The following is a 20,250-nucleotide window of genomic DNA, read 5'->3' as shown; positions in this document are numbered from 1 at the left end:
CCACAGCACCCACAGACACCCTATAGCACCCCACAGCACCCCACAGCACCCACAGACACCCCACAGCACCCCACAGACACCCCACAGCACCCACAGCACCCACACCACCCACAACACACCCCACAGCACCCACAGACCTCAGCGGGGAGCTGCGCAAGGGAGACCAGATCCTGTCTGTGAGTGGCACCCCATAGCACCCCATGGCACCCCACAGCACCCACAGCACCCCATGGCACCCCACAGACACCCCATGGCACCCCACGGCACCCCATAGCACCCCACAGCACCCACACACACCCCACGGCACCCCATAGCACCCACAGACACCCCATGGCACCCATGGCACCCCATGGCACCCCATGGCACCCCATGGCACCCCACAGACACACACAGACACCCACAGACACACACAGACACACACAGACCTCAGCGGGGAGCTGCGCAAGGGAGACCAGATCCTGTCTGTGAGTGGCACCCCACAGCACCCCATGGCACCCCACAACACCCACACACACCCCACAGCACCCCATGGCACCCCATGGTACCCACAGACACCCCACAGCACCCACAGACACCCCACGGCACCCACAGACACCCCACAGCACCCCATGGTACCCCACGGCACCCCATGGCACCCCACAACACCCACACACACCCCACAGCACCCCACAGCACCCACACACACCCCACAGCACCCCACGGCACCCACAGACACCCCACAGCATCCCACAGCACCCCATGGCACCCACAGACACCCCACAGCACCCCACAGCACCCCATGGCACCCCATGGCACCCACAGCACCCCACAGCACCCCACAGCACCCCATAGCACCCCATGGCACCCCATGGCACCCACAGCACCCCACGGCACCCCATAGCACCCCATGGCACCCCATGGCACCCCACAGCACCCACAGACACCCCATGGCACCCATGGCACCCCATGGCACCCCATGGCACCCCACAGCACCCACAGACACCCCACAGCACCCCATGGTACCCCACAGCACCCCACAGCACCCCATGGCACCCCACAGCACCCACAGACACCCCACAGCACCCCACAGCACCCCACAGCACCCCACAGCACCCCACAGACCTCAGCGGGGAGCTGCGCAAGGGAGACCAGATCCTGTCTGTGAGTGGCACCCCACGGCACCCCACAGCACCCCACGGCACCCCACAGCACCCCACAGCACCCCACGGCACCCCACAGCACCCCACAGCACCCACAGCACCCCATAGCACCCACAGACACCCACAGACACACACAGACCTCAGCGGGGAGCTGCGCAAGGGAGACCAGATCCTGTCTGTGAGTGGCACCCCACGGCACCCCATGGCACCCCATGGCACCCCACAGCACCCCATGGCACCCCACAGCACCCACAGCACCCCACAGCACCCCACAGACACCCCACAGCACCCCACAGACACCCCACAGCACCCCACAGCACCCACAGACACACACAGACACACACAGACCTCAGCGGGGAGCTGCGCAAGGGAGACCAGATCCTGTCTGTGAGTGGCACCCCACGGCACCCACAGCACCCACAGACACCCCACAGACACCCCACAGCACCCCATGGCACCCCACAGCATCCCACAGCACCCCACAGACACCCCACAGCACCCCACAGCACCCCACAGCACCCACAGACACACACAGACCTCAGCGGGGAGCTGCGCAAGGGAGACCAGATCCTGTCTGTGAGTGGCACCCCATGGCACCCCACAGCACCCCACAGACACCCCACAGACACCCCACAGCACCCCATGGCACCCCATGGCACCCCACAGCACCCCACAGCACCCCACAGACACCCCACAGCACCCACAGCACCCCACAGACACCCCACAGCACCCCACAGACACCCCACAGCACCCCACAGCACCCCACAGCACCCCATGGCACCCCATGGCACCCCACAGCACCCCACAGCACCCCACAGCACCCCATGGCACCCCATGGCACCCCACAGCACCCCACAGCACCCCACAGACACCCCACGGGCACCCCACAGCACCCCACGGGCACCCCACAGCCCCAGGGGCACCCCTGTCCCTGTCCTGTCCCACTGTTCTCCTGTCCCTGTGCCCACGTCCCCCCATGGTGTCCCCATGTCCCAGGTCAATGGGGTGGGTCTGTCCCTGTCCCTGTGTCTGTCTGTCCCTGTCCCTGTCCCTGTCCCTGTCCCTGTCCCTGTCTGTCTGTCTGTCTGTCCCTGTCCCACGCCTGCCTGTCCCTGCAGGTGAACGGGGTGGATCTGTCCCTGTGTCTGTCCCTGTGTCTGTCTGTCTGTCTGTCCCTGTGTCTGTCTGTCTGTCCCACGCCCGTCTGTCCCTGCAGGTGAACGGGGTGGATCTCCCCCTGTCCCTGTGTCTGTCCCTGTGTCTGTCTGTCTGTCCCACGGCCGTCTGTCCCTGCAGGTGAACGGGGTGGATCTCCCCCTGTCCCTGTGTCTGTCTGTCTGTCCCACGGCCGCCTGTCCCTGCAGGTGAACGGGGTGGATCTGTCCCTGTGTCTGTCCCTGTGTCTGTCTGTCTGTCCCACGCCCGTCTGTCCCTGCAGGTGAACGGGGTGGATCTCCGCAGCGCCACCCACGAGCAGGCGGCCGTGGCGCTGAAGAACGCGGGACAGAGCGTCACCATCATCGCCCAGTACAAGCCCGAGGGTCAGCTGGGGAGGGGCCGGGGCTGGGGAGGGTCCCAGGGGGCTAGAGGAGGGTCCCCAAGGTGAGGGAGGGTCCCAGGGGGCTAGAGGAGGGTCCCCAAAACTGGAGGAGGGTCCCCAGGGCTGGGGGAGGGTCCCAGGGGGCCAGACGAGGGTCCCCAAGGTGAGGGAGGGTCCCAGGGGGCTAGGGGAGGGTCCCCCAAGTCTGGAGGAGGGGTCTCAAGGCTGGGGGAGGGTCCCAGGGGGCTAAAGGAGGGTCCCCAAGGTGAGGGAGGGTCCCCAGGGCTGGAGGAGGGGTCTCAAGGCTGGGGGAGGGTCCCCAAAGCTGGAGGAGGGGTCTCAAGACTGGGGGAGGGTCCCCAAAGCTGGAGGAGGGGTCCCCAGGGCTGGGGGAGGGTCCCCAAAACTGGGAGAGGGTCCCCAGGGCTGGGGGAGGGTCTCAGGGAGCTAGAGGAGGGTCCCCAAAGCTGGAGGAGGGGTCTCAAGGCTGGGGGAGGGTCCCCAAAGCTGGGGGAGGGTCCCAGGGGGCTAGAGGAGGGTCCCCAAGGTGAGGGAGGGTCCCCAGAGTAGGGGGAGGGTCCCTGGGGTTGGGGAGGGGTCCCAGGAGGCTGGGGGAGGGTCCCTAAGGGTGGGGGAGGGTCCCAGAGTAGGGGGAGGGTCCCAGGGGTGGAGGAGGGACCCCAAGCTTGGGGGAGGGGTCTTAAGGGTGGGGGAGGGTCCCAGAGGGGTGAGGGAGGGTCCCCAGAGTAGGGGGAGGGTCCCTGGGGTTGGGGAGGGGTCCCAGGGGGCTGGGGAGGGGGATCAAGGGTGAGGGAGGGTCCCAGGGGTGGGGGAGGGTCCCTGGGGTTGGGGAGGGTCCCCAGGGGTGGGGGAGGGTCCCTGGGGTGAGGGAGGGTCCCAGGGGGCTAGAGGAGGGTCCCCCAAGTCTGGAGGAGGGGTCTCAAGGCTGGGGGAGGGTCCCCAAAGCTGGAGGAGGGGTCCCCAGGGCTGGGGGAGGGTCTCAGGGGGCTAGAGGAGGGTCCCCAAGGTGAGGGAGGGTCCCCAGAGTAGGGGGAGGGTCCCTGGGGTTGGGGAGGGGTCCCAGGAGGCTGGGGGAGGGTCCCTAAGGGTGGGGAAGGGTCCCAGAGTAGGGGGAGGGTCCCAGGGGTGGGGGAGGGTTCCAGGAGTGGGGAAGGGTCCCAGGGGTGGGGGAGGGACCCCAAGCTTGGGGGAGGGGTCTTAAGGGTGGGGGAGGGTCCCCAGGGGTGGGGGAGGGTCCCTAAGGGTGGGGAAGGGTCCCAGAGTAGGGGGAGGGTCCCTGGGGTTGGGGGAGGGGTCTTAAGGGTGGGGGAGGGTCCCCAGGGGTGGGGGAGGGTCCCAGAGGGGTGAGGGAGGGTCCCAGGGTGGGGGAGGATCCCTGGGGTTGGGGGAGGGGTCCCAGGAGGCTGGGGAAGGGTCCCCAAGGTTGGGGGAGGGGTCTTAAGGGTGGGGGAGGGTCCCCAAGGCTGGGGGAGGGGTCTTAAAGGTGAGGGAGGGTCCCCAGGGGTGGGGGAGGGTCCCTGGGGTTGGGGAGGGGTCCCAGGGGGCTAGGGAGGGGGATCAAGGGTGAGGGAGGGTCCCCAGGGGTGGGGGAGGGTCCCTAAGGGTGGGGAGGGGTCCCAGAGTATGGGGAGGGTCCCTGGGGTTGGGGAGGGGTCTTAAGGGTGGGGGAGGGTCCCAGAGGGGTGAGGGAGGGTCCCCAGAGTAGGGGAAGGTCCCTGGGGTTGGGGGAGGGGGATCAAGGGTGAGGGAGGGTCCCAGGGGTGGGGGAGGGTCCCCAGAGTAGGGGGAGGGTCCCTGGGGTTGGGGGAGGGGTCTTAAGGGTGGGGGAGGGTCCCCAGAGGGGTGAGGGAGGGTCCCAAGGGGGGTCCCAGCCCCCTGTGCCCCCTCCCCACAGAGTACAGTCGCTTCGAGGCCAAGATCCACGACCTGAGGGAGCAGCTGCTGAGCAGCAGCCTCGGCTCGGGCAGCGCCTCGCTCCGCAGCGACCCCAAGCGGGGCTTCTACGTCCGGTGGGGGCACTGGGAGGCACTGGGAGGGACTGGGAGGGCACTGGGAGGGCACTGGGAGGGGCTGGGAGAGACTGGGAGGGACTGGGAGGGGACTGGGAGGGACTGGGAGGGCACTGGGAGGGACTGGGAGGGCACTGGGAGGCACTGGGAGGGACTGGGAGGGCACTGGGAGGGACTGGGAGGGACTGAGAGGGCACTGGGAGGGACTGGGAGGGACTGGGAGGGACTAGGGGGCACTGGGAGGGACTGGGAGGGGACTGGGAGGGCACTGGGAGGGGACTGGGAGGGACTGGGACACGGGGCTCGGGCAGCGCCTCGCTCCGCAGCGACCCCAAGCGGGGCTTCTACGTCCGGTGGGGGCACTGGGAGGCACTGGGAGGCACTGGGAGGCACTGGGAGGGAGTGGGAGGGGACTGGGAGGGCACTGGGAGGGACTGAGAGGGCACTGGGAGGGGCTGGGAGAGACTGGGAGGCACTGGGAGGGGACTAGGGGGCACTGGGAGGGACTGGGAGGCACTGAGAGGCACTGAGAGGGCATTGGGGGGTACTGGGAGGGCACTGGGAGGGACTGGGAAGGGACTTGGAGGGCACTGGGAGGGCACTGGAGGGGGGAACTGGAGCAAACTGGGGGGTACTGGGAGGGTGTAGGGGGGAACTGGGCTGCCCCAATGCCCTCCCAGTGCCCCCCCATCCCTGATTTGCCCCCTGTACCTGCCCTGACACCCCCCCAGTCCTTCCCAGTCCCTCCCAGTCCCCTCCCAGTTCCTCCCATTCCCTCCCAATCCCCTCCCAATCCCCTCCCAGTACCCTCCCAGTGCCCTCCCAGTGCTCCCAGTATGCTCCCAGTGCCTCCCAGTGCCCCCTAGTCCCTCCCCATCCCCTCCCAGTGCCTTCCAGTCCCTCCCAATCCCCTCCCAGTCTCTCCCAGTCCCTCCCAGTGCCCTCCCAGTGCTCCCAGTATTCTCCCAGTGCCCTCTAGTCCCTCCCAATCCCCTCCCAGTCCCTCTCAGTCCCTCCCAGTACCTCCCAATCCCCTCCCAGTCCCTCCCATCCCCTCCCAGTCCCTCCCAGTGCTCCCAGTATACTCCCAGTGCCTCCCAGTGCCCTCCCAGTGCCCCCTAGTCCCTCCAATCCCCTCCCAGTCCCTCCAGTGCTCCCAGTATGCTCCCAGTGCCCCCTAGTCCCTCCCAATCCCCTCCCAATCCCCTCCCAGTCCCTCCCAATCCCCTCCCAGTCCCTCCCAGTACCTCCCAATCCCCTCCCAGTCCCTCCCAGTACCTCCAATCCCCTCCCAATCCCCTCCCAGCCCCTCCAGTCCCTCCAGTACCTCCCAATCCCCTCCAATCCCTCCCAGCCCCTCCCAGTCCCTCCCCAGTACCTCCCAATCCCCTCCCAATCCCCTCCCAGTCCCTCCCAGTACCTCCCAATCCCCTCCCAATCCCCTCCCAGCCCCTCCCAGTCCCTCCAGTACCCCCCCACACCCATGTCCCCCCCTGACCCCCCTCCCCGTGCCCCCAGGGCCCTGTTTGACTACGACAAGGCCAAGGACTGCGGGTTCCTGGCGCAGGCGCTCAGCTTCCGCTTCGGCGACGTTCTGCACGTGCTGGAACGCCAGCGACGAGGAGTGGTGGCAGGCACGGCACGTGCAGCCCCCCACACAGCCCCCCGACATCGGCTTCGTGCCCAGCAAGCGCCGGTACGCCACGCTGGGAGCACTGGGAGGCACTGGGAGGCACTGGGAGGCACTGGGAGGCACTGGGAGGGGATTGCGAGGGCACTGGGAGACACCGGGAGGCACTGGGAGGCACTGGGAGGGGATTGGGAGGGACTGGGAGGCACTGGGAGGGCACTGGGAGGCACTGGGAGGGGATTGCGAGGGCACTGGGAGACACCGGGAGGCACTGGGAGGCACTGGGAGGGGATTGGGAGGGACTGGGAGGCACTGGGAGGGCACTGGGAGGCACTGGGTGGCAGGCACGGCACGTGCAGCCCCCCACACAGCCCCCCGACATCGGCTTCGTGCCCAGCAAGCGCCGTACGCCACACTGGGAGCACTGGGAGGCACTGAGAAGGGATTGCGAGGGCACTGGGAGGCACTGGGAGGCACTGGGAAGGGATTGGGGGCACTGGGAGGCACTGGGAGGGACTGGGAGGGGATTGGGAGGGACTAGGGGGCACTGGGGAGAGGGCACTGGGAGCATACTGGGAGCACTGGGAGGCACTGGGAGGGCACTGGATGGCACTGGGAAGGGATTGGGGGGCACTGGGAGGCACTGGGAGGGACTGGGAGGGGATTGGGAGGGACTAGGGGGCACTGGGAGGGCACTGGGAGCATACTGGGAGCACTGGGAGGCACTGGGAAGGGATTGCGAGGGCATTGGGAGGCACTGGAGGGCACTGGGAGGGGACTGAGAGCATACTGGGAGGCACTGGGAAGGGATTGCGAGGGCATTGGGATGCACTGGGAGGGGATTGGGAGGCACTGGGAGGCACTGGGAGGGCACTGGGAGCATACTGGGACCATACTGGGCTCACCCTGGAAGCATACTGGGCTCATACTGGGACCATACTGGGCTCATACTGGGACCATACTGGGCTCATACTGGAAGCATACTGGGCTCACACTGGGCTCATACTGGGCCCATACTGGGCTCACACTGGGCTCATACTGGGCTCATACTGGGCCCATACTGGGCTCACACTGGGCTCATACTGGGCCCATACTGGGCTCACACTGGGCTCATACTGGGCTCATACTGGGAGCATACTGGGCTCACACTGGGCTCATACTGGGAGCATACTGGGCTCATACTGGGCTCATACTGGGCCCATACTGGGCTCATACTGGGAGCATACTGGGCCCACACTGGGCCCATACTGGGAGCATACTGGGCCCACACTGGGCCCATACTGGGCTCACACTGGGAGCATACTGGGCCCACACTGGGCCCATACTGGGCTCATACTGGGAGCATACTGGGCCCATACTGGCTCACTGGTGTGTCGCCGCAGGGTCGAGCGCCGGGAGTGGACGCGACTAAAGGCCAAGGTGAGACCCCCCCGAGTCCCCTCCCCCCACCCTGGGTCCCCCTGAGCCCCCCCAAAACCCCCCCAGGGACCCCCCAAACCAAACCCCCCTACCCCCCTCCCACTGAGCCCCCCAAACCTCCCCTGAGCCCCCAAACCCACCCCAGGGACCCCCCAAAACCCCCCCAGGGACCCCCAAACCCCCCTGAGCCCCCCAAACCCCCCCAGGGGCCCCCCAAACCCCCCCCTGAGCCCCCCAAACCCCCCAGGGGCCCCCCCAAACCCCCCCCTGAGCCCCCAACCCCCCCAGGAGCCCCAAACCCCCCTGAGCCCCCCAAACCCCCCCCCTCTGACCCCCAAACCCTCCCCTGAGCCCCCAACCCCCCCAGGGACCCCCAAACCCCCCCTGACCCCCCAAAACCCCCTCTGACCCCCCAAACCCTCCCCTGAGCCCCCAAAACCCCCTCTGACCCCCCAAACCCTCCCTGAGCCCCCCAAAACCCCCCAGGGACCCCCAAAACTTCCCTGAGCCCCCCAAAACCCCCCCAGGGACCCCCCAAAACCCCCCCAGGGACCCCAAACCCCCCCTGACCCCCAAACCCCCTGAGCCCCCAAAACCCCCCCAGGACCCCAAACCCCCCTGAGCCCCCCAAACCCACCCCAGGGACCCCCCAAAACCCCCCCAGGGACCCCCAAACCCCCCTGAGCCCCCAAAACCCCCCCAGGGACCCCAAACCCCCCTGAGCCCCCCAAAACCCCCCAGGGACCCCAAACCCCCTGAGCCCCCAAACCCCCCCCAGGGACCCCCAAACCCCCCCTGAGCCCCCCAAAACCCCTCTGACCCCCAAACCCTCCCCTGAGCCCCCCAAAACCCCCCAGGGACCCCCAAAACTTCCCTGAGCCCCCAAACCCCCCTGAGCCCCCAAACCCCCCTCTGACCCCCCAAACCCCCCCAGGGACCCCCAAACCCCCTCTGACCCCCCAAACCCCCTGAGCCCCCAAAACCCCTTCAGGGATCCCCAAACCCCCCCCGACCCCCCAAACCCCCCTGAGCCCCCCAAACCCCCCCTGACCCCCCCAACCCCCCTCTGAACCCCCCAAACCCCCCTGAGCCCCCAAAACCCCTTCAGGGACCCCAACCCCCCGACCCCCCAAACCCTCCCTGAGCCCCCCAAACCCCCCCAGGGACCCCCCAAACCCTCCCCTCACCCCCCCAAACCCCCTGAGCCCCCCAAAACCCCCCCAGGGACCCTCAAACCTCCCTGAGCCCCCAAACCCCCCTGAACCCCCAAACTCCCCCCTGAGCCCCCCAAACCCCCCCAGGGACCCCCAAACCCCCCTGAGCCCCCCAAACCCTCCCCTGAGCCCCCCAAAACCCCCCAGGGACCCCCAAACCCCCCTGAGCCCCCCAAACCCTCCCCTGAGCCCCCAAAACCCCCCCAGGGACCCCCAAAACCCCCCAGGGACCTCCCAAACCCCCCCCTGAGCCCCCCAAACCCCCCTGAGCCCCCCAAACCCTCCCCTGAGCCCCCAAAACCCCCCAGGGACCCCCAAACCCCCCTGAGCCCCCCAAACCCTCCCCTGAGCCCCCAAAACCCCCCCAGGGACCCCCAAAAACCCCCCAGGGACCTCCAAACCCCCCCTGAGCCCCCCAAACCCCCTGAGCCCCCCAAACCCTCCCCTGAGCCCCCAAAACCCCCCAGGGACCCCCAAACCCCCTGAGCCCCCCAAACCCTCCCCTGAGCCCCCAAAACCCCCCAGGGACCCCAAAACCCCCCCAGGGACCTCCCAAACCCCCCCTGAGCCCCCCAAACCCCCCTGAGCCCCCCAAACCCTCCCTGAGCCCCCCAAAACCCCCCCAGGGACCCCAAACCTCCCCTGAGCCCCCCAAACCCACCCCAGGGACCCCCCCAAACCTCCCTGACCCCCCAAAACCCCCCTGAACCCCCCAAACTCCCCCCTGAGCCCCCAAAACCACCCCCAGGGACCCCCAAACCCTCCTGACCCCCAAACCCATCCCAGTGACCCCCTCAAACCTCCCCTGAGCCCCCCAACCCACCCTTGAGCCCCCCAAAACCCCCCAGGGACCCCAAAACCTCCCCTGACCCCCAAACCCCCCTGAGCCCCCCAAACCCACCCCAGGGGCCCCCAAACCCTCCCCTGACCCCCCCAAAACCCCCTCTGACCCCCCAAACCCTCCCCTGAGCCCCCCAAAACCCCCTCTGACCCCCCAAAACCTCCCCTGACCCCCAAACCCCCCTGAGCCCCCCAAACCCACCCCAGGGACCCCCCCAAACCTCCCCTGACCCCCCCAAAACCCCCCTGAACCCCAAACCCTCCCCTGAGCCCCCCAAAACCCCCTCTGACCCCCAAACCCTCCCTGAGCCCCCCAAAACCCCCCCAGGGACCTCCCAAACCCCCCCCTGAGCCCCCCAAAACCCCCCAGGGACCCCCAAACCTCCCCTGAGCCCCCCAACCCCCCTCTGACCCCCCCATTCTCTCACCCTCTGTCTCTGGCCCCCCCAGGATCGGGTCCCAGGATCCGGCTCACAAGGTGGGTGCTGCCCCTCCCCCACCCCCAGGACCCCCCCAAATCCCCCCTGAACCCCCAAATCCCCTCTGTGACCCCCCAAAACCCCCTGTGACCCCCCAACCCCCCCAGGACCCCCCCAAATCCCCCCCTGAACCCCCCCAAACCTCCCCTGTGTCAAGATTTGGGGGTTGGGGGCTGAGCCCCCCCATATAATCCCAGGGGGGTGTTGGGGGGGCAGATTTTGGGGTGTCCCCCCTTCCAGGACTCCCCAGGACCCCCAAACCCCCCCTGTGACCCCCCAAATCCCCCCTGTGACCCCCCAAATCCCCCCAGGACACCCAAAGCCCCCCCAAAATCCCCCAGGACACCCTCAAACCTCCCCTGTGTCAAGATTTGGGGGGTTGGGAGCTGAGCCCCCCCCCATATAATCCAGGGGGTGTTGGGGGGGGTCAGATTTGGGGGTGTCCCCCCTCCAGGACCCCTCAGGACCCCCAAACCCCCCCTGTGACCCCCCAAATCCCCCCTATGACCCCCAAATCCCCCCAGGACACCCCCAAACCTCCCCTGTGTCAAGATTTGGGGGGTTGGGAGCTGAGCCCCCCCATATAATCCCAGGGGGGTGTTGGGGGGGGGTCAGATTTGGGGGTGTCCCCCCTCCAGGACCCCTCAGGACCCCCAAACCCCCCTGTGACCCCCCAAATCTCCCCTGAACCCCAAACCCCCCCTGTGACCCCCTTAAATCCCCCGAGGACACCCCTCAAACCTCCCCTGTGTCAAGATTTGGGGGTTGGGAGCTGAGCCCCCCCCCATATAATCCCAGGGGGGTGTTGGGGGGGTCAGATTTGGGGGTGTCCCCCCTCCAGGACCCCCCCAAACCCCCCCAGCCCCCCCTCACTGCCCTTTTGCCCCCCAGGGCGGGAGGACTCGGTGCTGAGCTACGAGACGGTGACTCAGATGGAAGGTGAAGGATGGAGTTGGAGGGGGGGGGGGGTCGGTTTTGGGGGGCTTTTGAGGGGGTTTTTGGGGGGGTTTGGGGGGTCCTTTGCCCCTCCCCCTCACTGGGCAGCCCCTCCCCCAGTGCACTACGCCCGGCCCATCATCATCCTCGGCCCACCAAGGACAGAGTCAACGACGATTTGCTCTCTGAGTTCCCTGACAAGTTCGGCTCCTGCGTCCCCCGTGAGCTGGGAGGGCACTCGGGGCACTGGGAGGAACTGGGAGGCAGTGGGGGCAATGAGAGGGCACTGGGAGGCAGTGGGGGGCAATGGGAGGGCACTGGGAGGCACTGGGAGGGCACTGGGAGGGTACTGGGAGGGCACTGGAGGATACTGGGGGGCACTGGGAGGGCACTGGGAGGCACCGGGAGGGCACTGGGAGGGCACTGGGGGCACTGGGAGGCACTGGGAGGCAGTGGGGGGCAATGGGAGGGCACTGGGAGGCACTGGAGGGGCACTGGGAGGCAGTGGGAGGCACCGGGAGGGACTGGAGGGCACTGGGAGGGACTAGGAGGCACTGGGAGGGCACTGGGGGCACTGGGAGGGCACTGGGAGGCACCGGGAGGGACTGGAGGGCACTGGGAGGGACTAGGAGGCACTGGAGGGCACTGGGGGGCACTGGGGGGCACTGGGAGGGCACTGGGAGGGTACTGGGAGGCACTGGGAGGGCACTGGGGGGCACTGGGGGGCACTGGGAGGCAGTGGGGGCAATGAGAGGGCACTGGGAGGCACTGGAGGGCACTGGGGGGCACTGGGAGGCACTGGGAGGCAGTGGGGGCAATGGGAGGGCACTGGGAGGCACTGGAGGGCACTGGGGGGCACTGGGAGGCAGTGGGGGCAATGGGAGGGCACTGGGAGGCACTGGAGGGCACTGGGGGGCACTGGGAGGCACTGGGAGGCAGTGGGGGGCAATGGGAGGGCACTGGGAGGCACTGGGAGGCACTGGAGGGCACTGGGAGGGTACTGGGAGGGCACTGGGGGCACTGGGAGGCAGTGGGGGGCAATGGGAGGGCACTGGGAGGCACCGGAGGGCACTGGGAGGCACTGGGGGGCACTGGGAAGCACTGGGAGGGCACTGGGAGGGTACTGGGAGGGCACTGGAGGATACTGGGAGGCAGTGGAGGCAATGAGAGGGCACTGGGAGGCAATGGGGGGCAATGGGAGGGCACTGGGAGGCACTGGAGGGCACTGGGGGGCACTGGGAGGCACTGGGGGCAATGGAGGGCACTGGGAGGCACTGGGAGGGCACTGGGAGGGTACTGGGAGGGCACTGGGAGGATACTGGGGGGCACTGGGAGGGCACTGGGAGGCACTGGGAGGCACTGGGAGACAGTGGGGGGCACTGGGAGGGGGGAACCCCCCCCACAGCCTTCCTGGAGTCGTCACATTCACCCCCCCTGTGCCCCCCTGGTGCCCCCCTGGTGCCCCCCTGGTGCCCCCCGTGCCCCCTGTACCCTCCCCATACCCCTGTACCCTCCACATGCTCCCTGTACCCCCCCTGTACCCCCCCCCATACCCTCCCCATGCCCCCTGTCCCCTCCCCATGCCCCTGTGCCCCCCTGTACCCCCTCATACCCCCTTTACCCTCCCCATACCCCCTGTACCCTCCCCATGCTCTCTGTACCCCCCTATACCCCTCTCTGTACCCCCTGTACCCCCTATACCCTCCCCATGCTCCCCTGGTGCCCCCCTGGTCTCCCCTATACCCTCCCCATGCCCCCTGTACCCCCCTATACCCCCCTGTACCCCCCCTGTACCCTCCCATACCCCCTATACCCTCCCCATGCCCCCTGTACCCCCCTATACCCTCCCCATGCCCCTGTACCCTCCCCATGCCCCCTGTACCCCCCTATACCCCCTGTACCCCCCCTATACCCTCCCCATGCCCCCTGTACCCTCCCCATGCCCCCTGTACCCCCCATACCCCCTTTACCCTCCCCATGCCCCCTGTACCCCCCATACCCCCTTTACCCTCCCCATGCCCCTGTACCCTCCCCATGCCCCCCTGGTGCCCCCCTGGTGCCCCTGTACCCTCCCCATACCCCTGTACCCTCCCCATGCCCCCCTGGTGCCCACTGTGCTCCTCCCCATGCCCCCTGGTGCCCCCCTGGTGCCCCCCTGGTGCCCCCTGTCCCCTCCCCATTCCCCCTGTACCCCCCTGTACCTCCCCATGGCCCCCTGGTGCCCCCCTGTACCCTCCCCATGCCCCCCTGTGCCCCCCTGGTGCCCCCTGTCCCCTCCCCATGCCCCCTGGTGCTCCCTGTGCTCCTCCCCATGCCCCCTGTCCCCATGCCCCCCTGGTGCCCTCCTGGTGCCCTCCTGGTGCCCCCTGTACTCTCCCCATGCTCTCTGACCCCCCTATACCCCCTGTACCCTCCCTTTACCTCCCCATGCCCCCCTGGTGCCCCTGTGCTCCTCCCCATGCCCCTGTGCCCCCCTATACCCCCCTGTACCCCCCTGTACCCTCCCCATGCCCCCCTGGTGCCCCCCTGGTGCCCCCTGTGCCCTCCCCATGCCCCCTGGTGCCCCCCTGATGCCCCCTGTACCCTCCCATACCCCCTGTACCCTCCCCATACCCCCTGTGCCCATGTACCCCCCTGTACCCTCCCCATGCCCCCCTGGTGCCCCCCTGGTGCCCCCTGTGCCCTCCCCATGCCCCCCTGGTGCCCCCCTGATGCCCCCTGTACCCTCCCCATACCCCTGTACCCTCCCCATACCCCCTGTGCCCCCCTGTACCCTCCCCATGCCCCCCTGGTGCCCCCTGTACCCTCCCCATGCCCCCCTGTTGCCCCCCTGGTGCCCCCCTGGTGCCCCCCTGGTGCCCCCTGTCCCCTCCCCATTCCCCCTGTACCCTCCCCATGCCCCCCTGGTGCCCCCCTGGTGCCCCCCTGGTGCCCCCCGTGCCCTCCCCATACCCCCTATACCCTCCCCATGCCCCCCTGGTGCCCCCCTGGTGCCCCCCTGGTGCCCCCCGTGCCCTCCCCGGGCAGACACGACGCGGCCGAAGCGCGAGTACGAGGTGGACGGGCGCGATTATCACTTCGTGGCGTCGCGGGAGCGGATGGAGAAGGACATCCAGGGCCACAAGTTCATCGAGGCCGGGCAGTACAACAGCCACCTCTACGGCACCAGCGTCCAGTCCGTCAGGGAGGTGGCAGAGCAGGTGGGCACGGCGGGCAGGGGCTGCTGGGGGGGTACTGGGAGGCACTGGGAGGGCACTGGGAGGCACTGGGAGGCATTGGGGGGGCACTGGGGGCCTTTGGGGGCAGGCAGAGGCTGCTGGGGGGCACTGGGAGGCATTGGAGGGGGCACAGGGCGACATTGGAGGGGGTCAGGGGTTGCTGGGGGGGCACTGGGAGGCACTGGGAGGCATTGGGGGGGGCACAGAGGGACATTGGAGGGGGACAGGGGCTGCTGGGGGGGTACTGGGAGGGCACTGGGAGGCACTGGGAGGCACTGGGGGGGCACTGGGAGGCACTGGAGGGCTTTGGAGGCAGGCAGGGGCTGCTGGGGGGCACTGGGAGGCACTGGGAGGGCTTTGGAGGCAGGCAGGGGCTGCTGGGGGGGCTTTAGGAGGGGTCCAGGGGCAATTCGGGGGGCATTGTGGGGACAGGAGGGTATTGGAGGGGGATCCAGGGGCATTTTGGGGGGGAGCAAATGGCATTTGGGGGGGTGTGTGTAGGGTCATTTTTGGGGGGGCACCAGCGCACTTCGGGGGGCCAAGTGGCAGTTTGGGGGATCCAGGGGCATCTTGGGGGCCTTTGGGGGGGTGTCCAGGGGCATTTGAGGGGGGCACCAGGGCACTTTGGGGGGGGCACAGGGGCATTTAGGGGCACGTGTGGGGGGGGGAGGGTGATGTCAGTGGGGTTGAGGAGGGGGGGGGGGGGTCGGTTTTGGGGGGGGGGTGTCCGCGCGTGCCGGTGACGTCACGGTGCGGGGGGGGCGTGGCCAGGGCAAGCACTGCATCCTGGACGTGTCGGCCAACGCGGTCCGGCGGCTGCAGGCGGCTCAGCTGCACCCCATCGCCGTCTTCATCCGGCCCAAGTCCCTCCAGAACGTCCTGTGAGGGCCGCGGGGGGCGGTTGGGGGCGGTTGAGGGCGGTTGGGGGCGGTGGGAGGGGGCTGGAGGGGTCCGAGGGGGCTCATTCATAACGATGAGGGGGCTCATTCATAAGGATACGGGAGCCCGAGGGGGCGTGGCTTGGGAGGGGGCGTGGCCTGGGGCGGCCGTTCCCATTGGGCGCTGGCGGCAGGGGGCGGGGCCTCACCCGCTGGTTGTAGCGGTGAATGGGGGGCGGGGGCCTCGGGGGGCCATTCATGCCACGAGGGGCCTCGATGAGGGGCGTGGCCAGCGAGGGGAGGCGGCCAATCGGCGGGCGGGGGCGTGGCCAGGGAGGAGGGGGCGTGGTTTCGCGCCCCATTGATGACGGGGCCAGCGCGTCATTCAGCCCCGGGGTGGGTGGGTTAAAGGGGGGAGGGGGCGCTGTGGGGGGGTTTATTGGGGGGAGGGTAAAAGGGGGCGTGTCCTGACGCCCCTCCCCCACCCCCAGGGAGATCAGCAAACGGGTGACGGAGGAACAGGCGCGAAAAGCCTTTGAACGAGCCACCAAACTGGAGCAGGAGTTCACCGAGTGCTTCTCAGGTGGGGGCTCAGACCCCCCCGGGACCCCCCCCCCAGGAAAAAGAAACCCCCCCCAGGACCCCCAGAACCACACCAGGGCTCCCTGAGACCCCCAACTCCCCCAGGACCCCCTGAACCCTCCTGGGACACACAACTCCCTCAGGACCCCTCTGGATCCCCTGAACCCCCCTGAGACCCCCAAATCCCCCAGAACCCCTCCCAGGACCCCCTGAACTCCCCCAAGACCCCCAACACCCCAGGACCCTTCTGGGACAGACAATACCCTCTGGATCCCCTGAGACCCCCCAACTCCCCCAGGACTCTCCCAGGATCCCCAGAACCCCGCCCAGGACCCCCCAGGGACACACAACACCCCAGGACCCCCAGAACCCCCCTGGGACCCCTAACCCCTCCAGGACACCCCTCCCAGGACCCCCCTGGGACACACAACACCCCCAAAACCCTCCCAGGACCCCCCTGAGATCCCCAACTCCTCCAGGACAACCCCTCCCAGGACCCCCCTGGGACACACAACACCCCCCAAAACCCTCCAGGACCCCCCTGAGATCCCCAACTCCTCCAGGACACCCCTCCCAGGACCCCCCTGGGACACATAACACCCCCCAAAACCCTTCCAGGACCCCCCTGAGACCCCCAACTCCTCCAGGACACCCCCTCAGGACCCTCCTGGGACACACAACACCCCCAGAACCCCCCCATGGGACCCCCAACTCCCCCTGGAACCCCTTCAGAACCCCCTGAAATCCCCTTCCAGCACCCCATTATCCCTCCCCAAGCCCCTAAAGTAGGGTGTCCCCCCCCCAATTTAACCCCTTCCTGCCCACAGCCATGGTGGAAGGCGACAGCTTCGAGGAGATTTACCACAAAGTCAAACGAGTCATCGAGGAGCTGTCGGGACCCTACATCTGGGTCCCAGCCGGGAACGCCTCTAGGGATGGGGGAGGGACACCCCCAAAACCCCTCCCCCCCCCCAAAACCCCTCCCCCAACCCCCCTTTTCCTCCACCAGGGGGCGGCTGCATGCGCGGGACGCCGAGGGGAGGGGGAGGGGGTCGACCCCCCCCCCCCCAAAAAGGCTCCCCCCAAAGTGGGGAGGGGGCGTCGATTTAGGGGTGGGGGGGGGGGGGGGGTCTCAGCTGCCCCTCCCCCCCCCCCCCCCCAAAAACCTTTGGACTTGAGTTTTTTGTACATATAATCTCTATATTTGTTACACCCGCGCGGGGGGGGGGGGGGGAACCCCCAAATTAACCCCCCCCAAGGTAATGGGGGGGGGTGGGGGGGTGGGGGGAGAGGGGGGTGGGGGGAGGGGGTGGCTTGGAGCCCTTCCCCCCCCCCCTTCTGAGCGCGGGGGGAGGGGTGAGATGAGAGTATTTTGCATAGAAACCTTCTTGGTGGGAATAAAAGTGAGTGGAGTTGGGCTTGGGGTGTGCTGGGGGGGGTCACTGGGGGGGCTGGGAGGGGGTCAGAGGGGGCAGGAGGTCACTGGGGGGGCTCAGTGGGTCACTGGGGGGGGTCAGAGGGTCACTGGGGGGGCTGGGAGGGGGTCAGAGGGTCATTGTGGGGGCTGGGAGGGGGTCAGAGGATCACTGGGGGGGTCAGAGGGTCACTGGGGGGACTGGGAGGGGGTCAGAGGGTCACTGGGGGGCTCAGGGGGTCACTATGGGGGGTCAGAGGGTCACTGGGGGGGCTCAGGGGGGGGTCAGAGGGTCACTGAGGGGGTCAGAGGGTCATTGGGGGGGCTCGGGGGGCTGGGAGGGGGTCAGAGGGTCACTGGGGGGTCAGAGGGTCACTGGGGGGCTCAGGGGGTCATTGGGGGGGCTGGGAGGGGGTCAGAGTCACTGGGGGGGTCAGAGGGTCACTGGGGGGACTGGGAGGGGGGTCAGAGGGTCACTGGGGGGCTCAGGGGGTCATTGGGGGGGCTGGGAGGGGGTCAGAGGATCACTGGGGGGACTGGGAGGGGGTCAGAGGGTCACTGGGGGGCTCAGGGGGTCATTGGGGGGGCTGGGAGGGGGTCAGAGGATCACTGGGGGGGTCAGAGGGTCACTGGGGGGACTGGGAGGGGGTCAGAGGGTCACTGGGGGGCTCAGGGGGTCACTATGGGGGGTCAGAGGGTCACTGGGGGGGTCAGAGGGTCACTGGGGGGCTCAGGGGGGGTCAGAGGGTCACTGAGGGGGTCAGAGGGTCATTGGGGAGGCTCGGGGGGCTGGGGGGGTCAGAGGGTCACTGGGGGGGTCAGAGGGTCACTGGGGGGCTCAGGGGGTCATTGGGGGGGCTGGGAGGGGGTCAGAGGATCACTGGGGGGGTCAGAGGGTCACTGGGGGGACTGGGAGGGGGTCAGAGGGTCACTGGGGGGCTCAGGGGGTCATTGGGGGGGCTGGGAGGGGGTCAGAGGATCACTGGGGGGGTCAGAGGGTCACTGGGGGGACTGGGAGGGGGTCAGAGGGTCACTGGGGGGCTCAGGGGGTCATTGGGGGGGCTGGGAGGGGGTCAGAGGATCACTGGGGGGGTCAGAGGGTCACTGGGGGGACTGGGAGGGGGTCAGAGGGTCACTGGGGGGCTCAGGGGGTCATTGGGGGGGCTGGGAGGGGGTCAGAGGGTCACTGGGGGGCTCAGGGGGTCACTATGGGGGGTCAGAGGGTCACTGGGGGGGTCAGAGGGTCACTGGGGGGCTCAGGGGGGGTCAGAGGGTCACTGAGGGGGTCAGAGGGTCACTGGGGAGGCTCGGGGGGGCTGGGAGGGGGTCAGAGGGTCACTGGGGGGGTCAGAGGGTCACTGGGGGTCAGAGAGGTCAAAAGGTCACTGGGGGGGTTCAGGGGTGTCAAGGGGTCACTTGGGGGGCTCTGAGAGGTCAAGAAGTCACTGGGGGGGCTCGGGGGGGCAGGAGGGTCACTGGGGGGGCTCAGAGGGTCACTGGGGGGGCTGGGAGGGGGTCAGAGGGGGCAGGAGGTCACTGGGGGGGGTCAGAAGGTCACTGGGGGGCTCAGGGGAGGTCAGAGTGTCACTGGGGGGGCTCCAAGGGGTCAAAAGGTCACGGGGGGGGGCTCAGGGGGTGATTGGGGGGGGGCTGAGAGAGGTCAGAAGGTCACTGGGGGGGGGGGTTTACCCCTCAAATCCCCCCCCCAAACCCCATCAGAACCCCCCCAAAACCTCAAGACTCCCCCCAAACCCTTTGAGACCCCCCCCAAAACCCCCCCAAACCCCCCCCCCAAGGACTCCACCCCCCCCAAACCTCCATCCTCTCCTTTATTATCACTGAAATTGGGGGGGGGATGTTACAAAAACTCCCCCTGGGGGGCTCCCCAGGACTTTGAGACCCCCCTGAAACATTATGGGGGGATCCCCTGAAGGTTGGGGGGGTCAGATGAAGCTGATGTGACAGTCGGGGGGGACCCCAAACCCCCCCTTGTGCTCCTCAAACAGGGCAACGAGTCGCTTCTGGTAACGGCGCAGCCAAAGCTCAACCAGGTCTGGGGGGGGGTTGGGGACCCGGGGCAGGAGCAGGGGGGACCCCACTATAGGGAAAAGGGGGGGATGGAGGGATGGAGGAGACCCCCCAAGTTAAAGGGGGACCCCTAAAATTAAGCCCAAGCCTCCCCCAAAGGTGTTAAAACACCCCCCCCCCATCCCCATTGCTATTGCCCTAAAAGAAGGGGGAGGGGACGGATTTGGGGGCTCCTAAATTACCCCCAGACACCCCCAAATGGACCTCAGGACCCCCAATTCATCCCAACCCCCCCCAGGACCCCCAAATCCCTCTAAACCCCCCCCCAGGACCCCCAAATCCCCCCCCAAAACTCTGCCTAGGACCCCCAAATTGCCCCAGGACACCCCCCAAACCCCACAAAGGACCCCCTAAATCCCCCTCAACCCCCCTAAATCCCATCCCAGGACCCCCAAATTGCCCCCCAGGACACCCCCAAGCCCCACAAAGGACCCCTAAATCCCCCTCAACCCCCCTAAATCCCATCCCAGGACCCCCAAATTGCCCCCAGGACACCCCCAAACCCCACAAAGGACCCCTAAATCCCCCTCAACCCCCCTAAATCCTATCCCAGGACCCCCAAATCCCCCCCAAAACTCTCCCAAGGACCCCCCAAATTACCCCCCAGGACACCCCAAACCCCTCAAAGGACCCCTAAATCCCATCCCAGGACCCCCAAATTGCCCCCAGAACACCCCAAACCCTTCTAAATCACATAAAGGACCCCTAAATCCTATCCCAGGACCCCCAAATTGCCCCAGGACACCCCCAAACCCCACAAAGGACCCCTAAATCCCATCCCAGGACCCCCAAATCCCCCCCAAACCCCTCCAGGACCCCCAAATCCCACCCCAAACTCCCCCA

General features: G+C 68.0%; 1 protein-coding gene across 1 annotated transcript in view; it reads left to right on the top strand.

The window, feature by feature from the left end:
* The window catches only part of LOC133629069 (disks large homolog 4-like), a gene marked incomplete at its 3' end in the record, with an annotated part of 36,523 nt that extends 19,506 nt beyond the window's left edge, over window positions 1–17,017 (top strand). Inside the window, 13 exon segments of the mRNA XM_062019706.1 lie at window positions 2,578–2,680; window positions 4,595–4,709; window positions 6,228–6,318; window positions 6,320–6,405; window positions 7,722–7,758; window positions 10,263–10,290; window positions 11,183–11,230; window positions 11,348–11,380; window positions 11,383–11,448; window positions 14,255–14,427; window positions 15,217–15,326; window positions 15,815–15,906; window positions 16,733–17,017. Coding sequence (XP_061875690.1) covers window positions 2,578–2,680; window positions 4,595–4,709; window positions 6,228–6,318; window positions 6,320–6,405; window positions 7,722–7,758; window positions 10,263–10,290; window positions 11,183–11,230; window positions 11,348–11,380; window positions 11,383–11,448; window positions 14,255–14,427; window positions 15,217–15,326; window positions 15,815–15,906; window positions 16,733–17,017 — 1,267 coding nt within the window.
* Window positions 17,018–20,250: the final 3,233 nt, after the last annotated feature.

This window comes from Colius striatus, unplaced genomic scaffold, assembly GCF_028858725.1.
Source record: "Colius striatus isolate bColStr4 unplaced genomic scaffold, bColStr4.1.hap1 scaffold_117, whole genome shotgun sequence".
NCBI classification, from domain to species: Eukaryota; Metazoa; Chordata; class Aves; order Coliiformes; family Coliidae; genus Colius; species Colius striatus.
The sequence above is the reverse complement of the archived record's forward strand: the minus strand, read 5'-3'. Positions and strand labels throughout refer to the sequence as shown.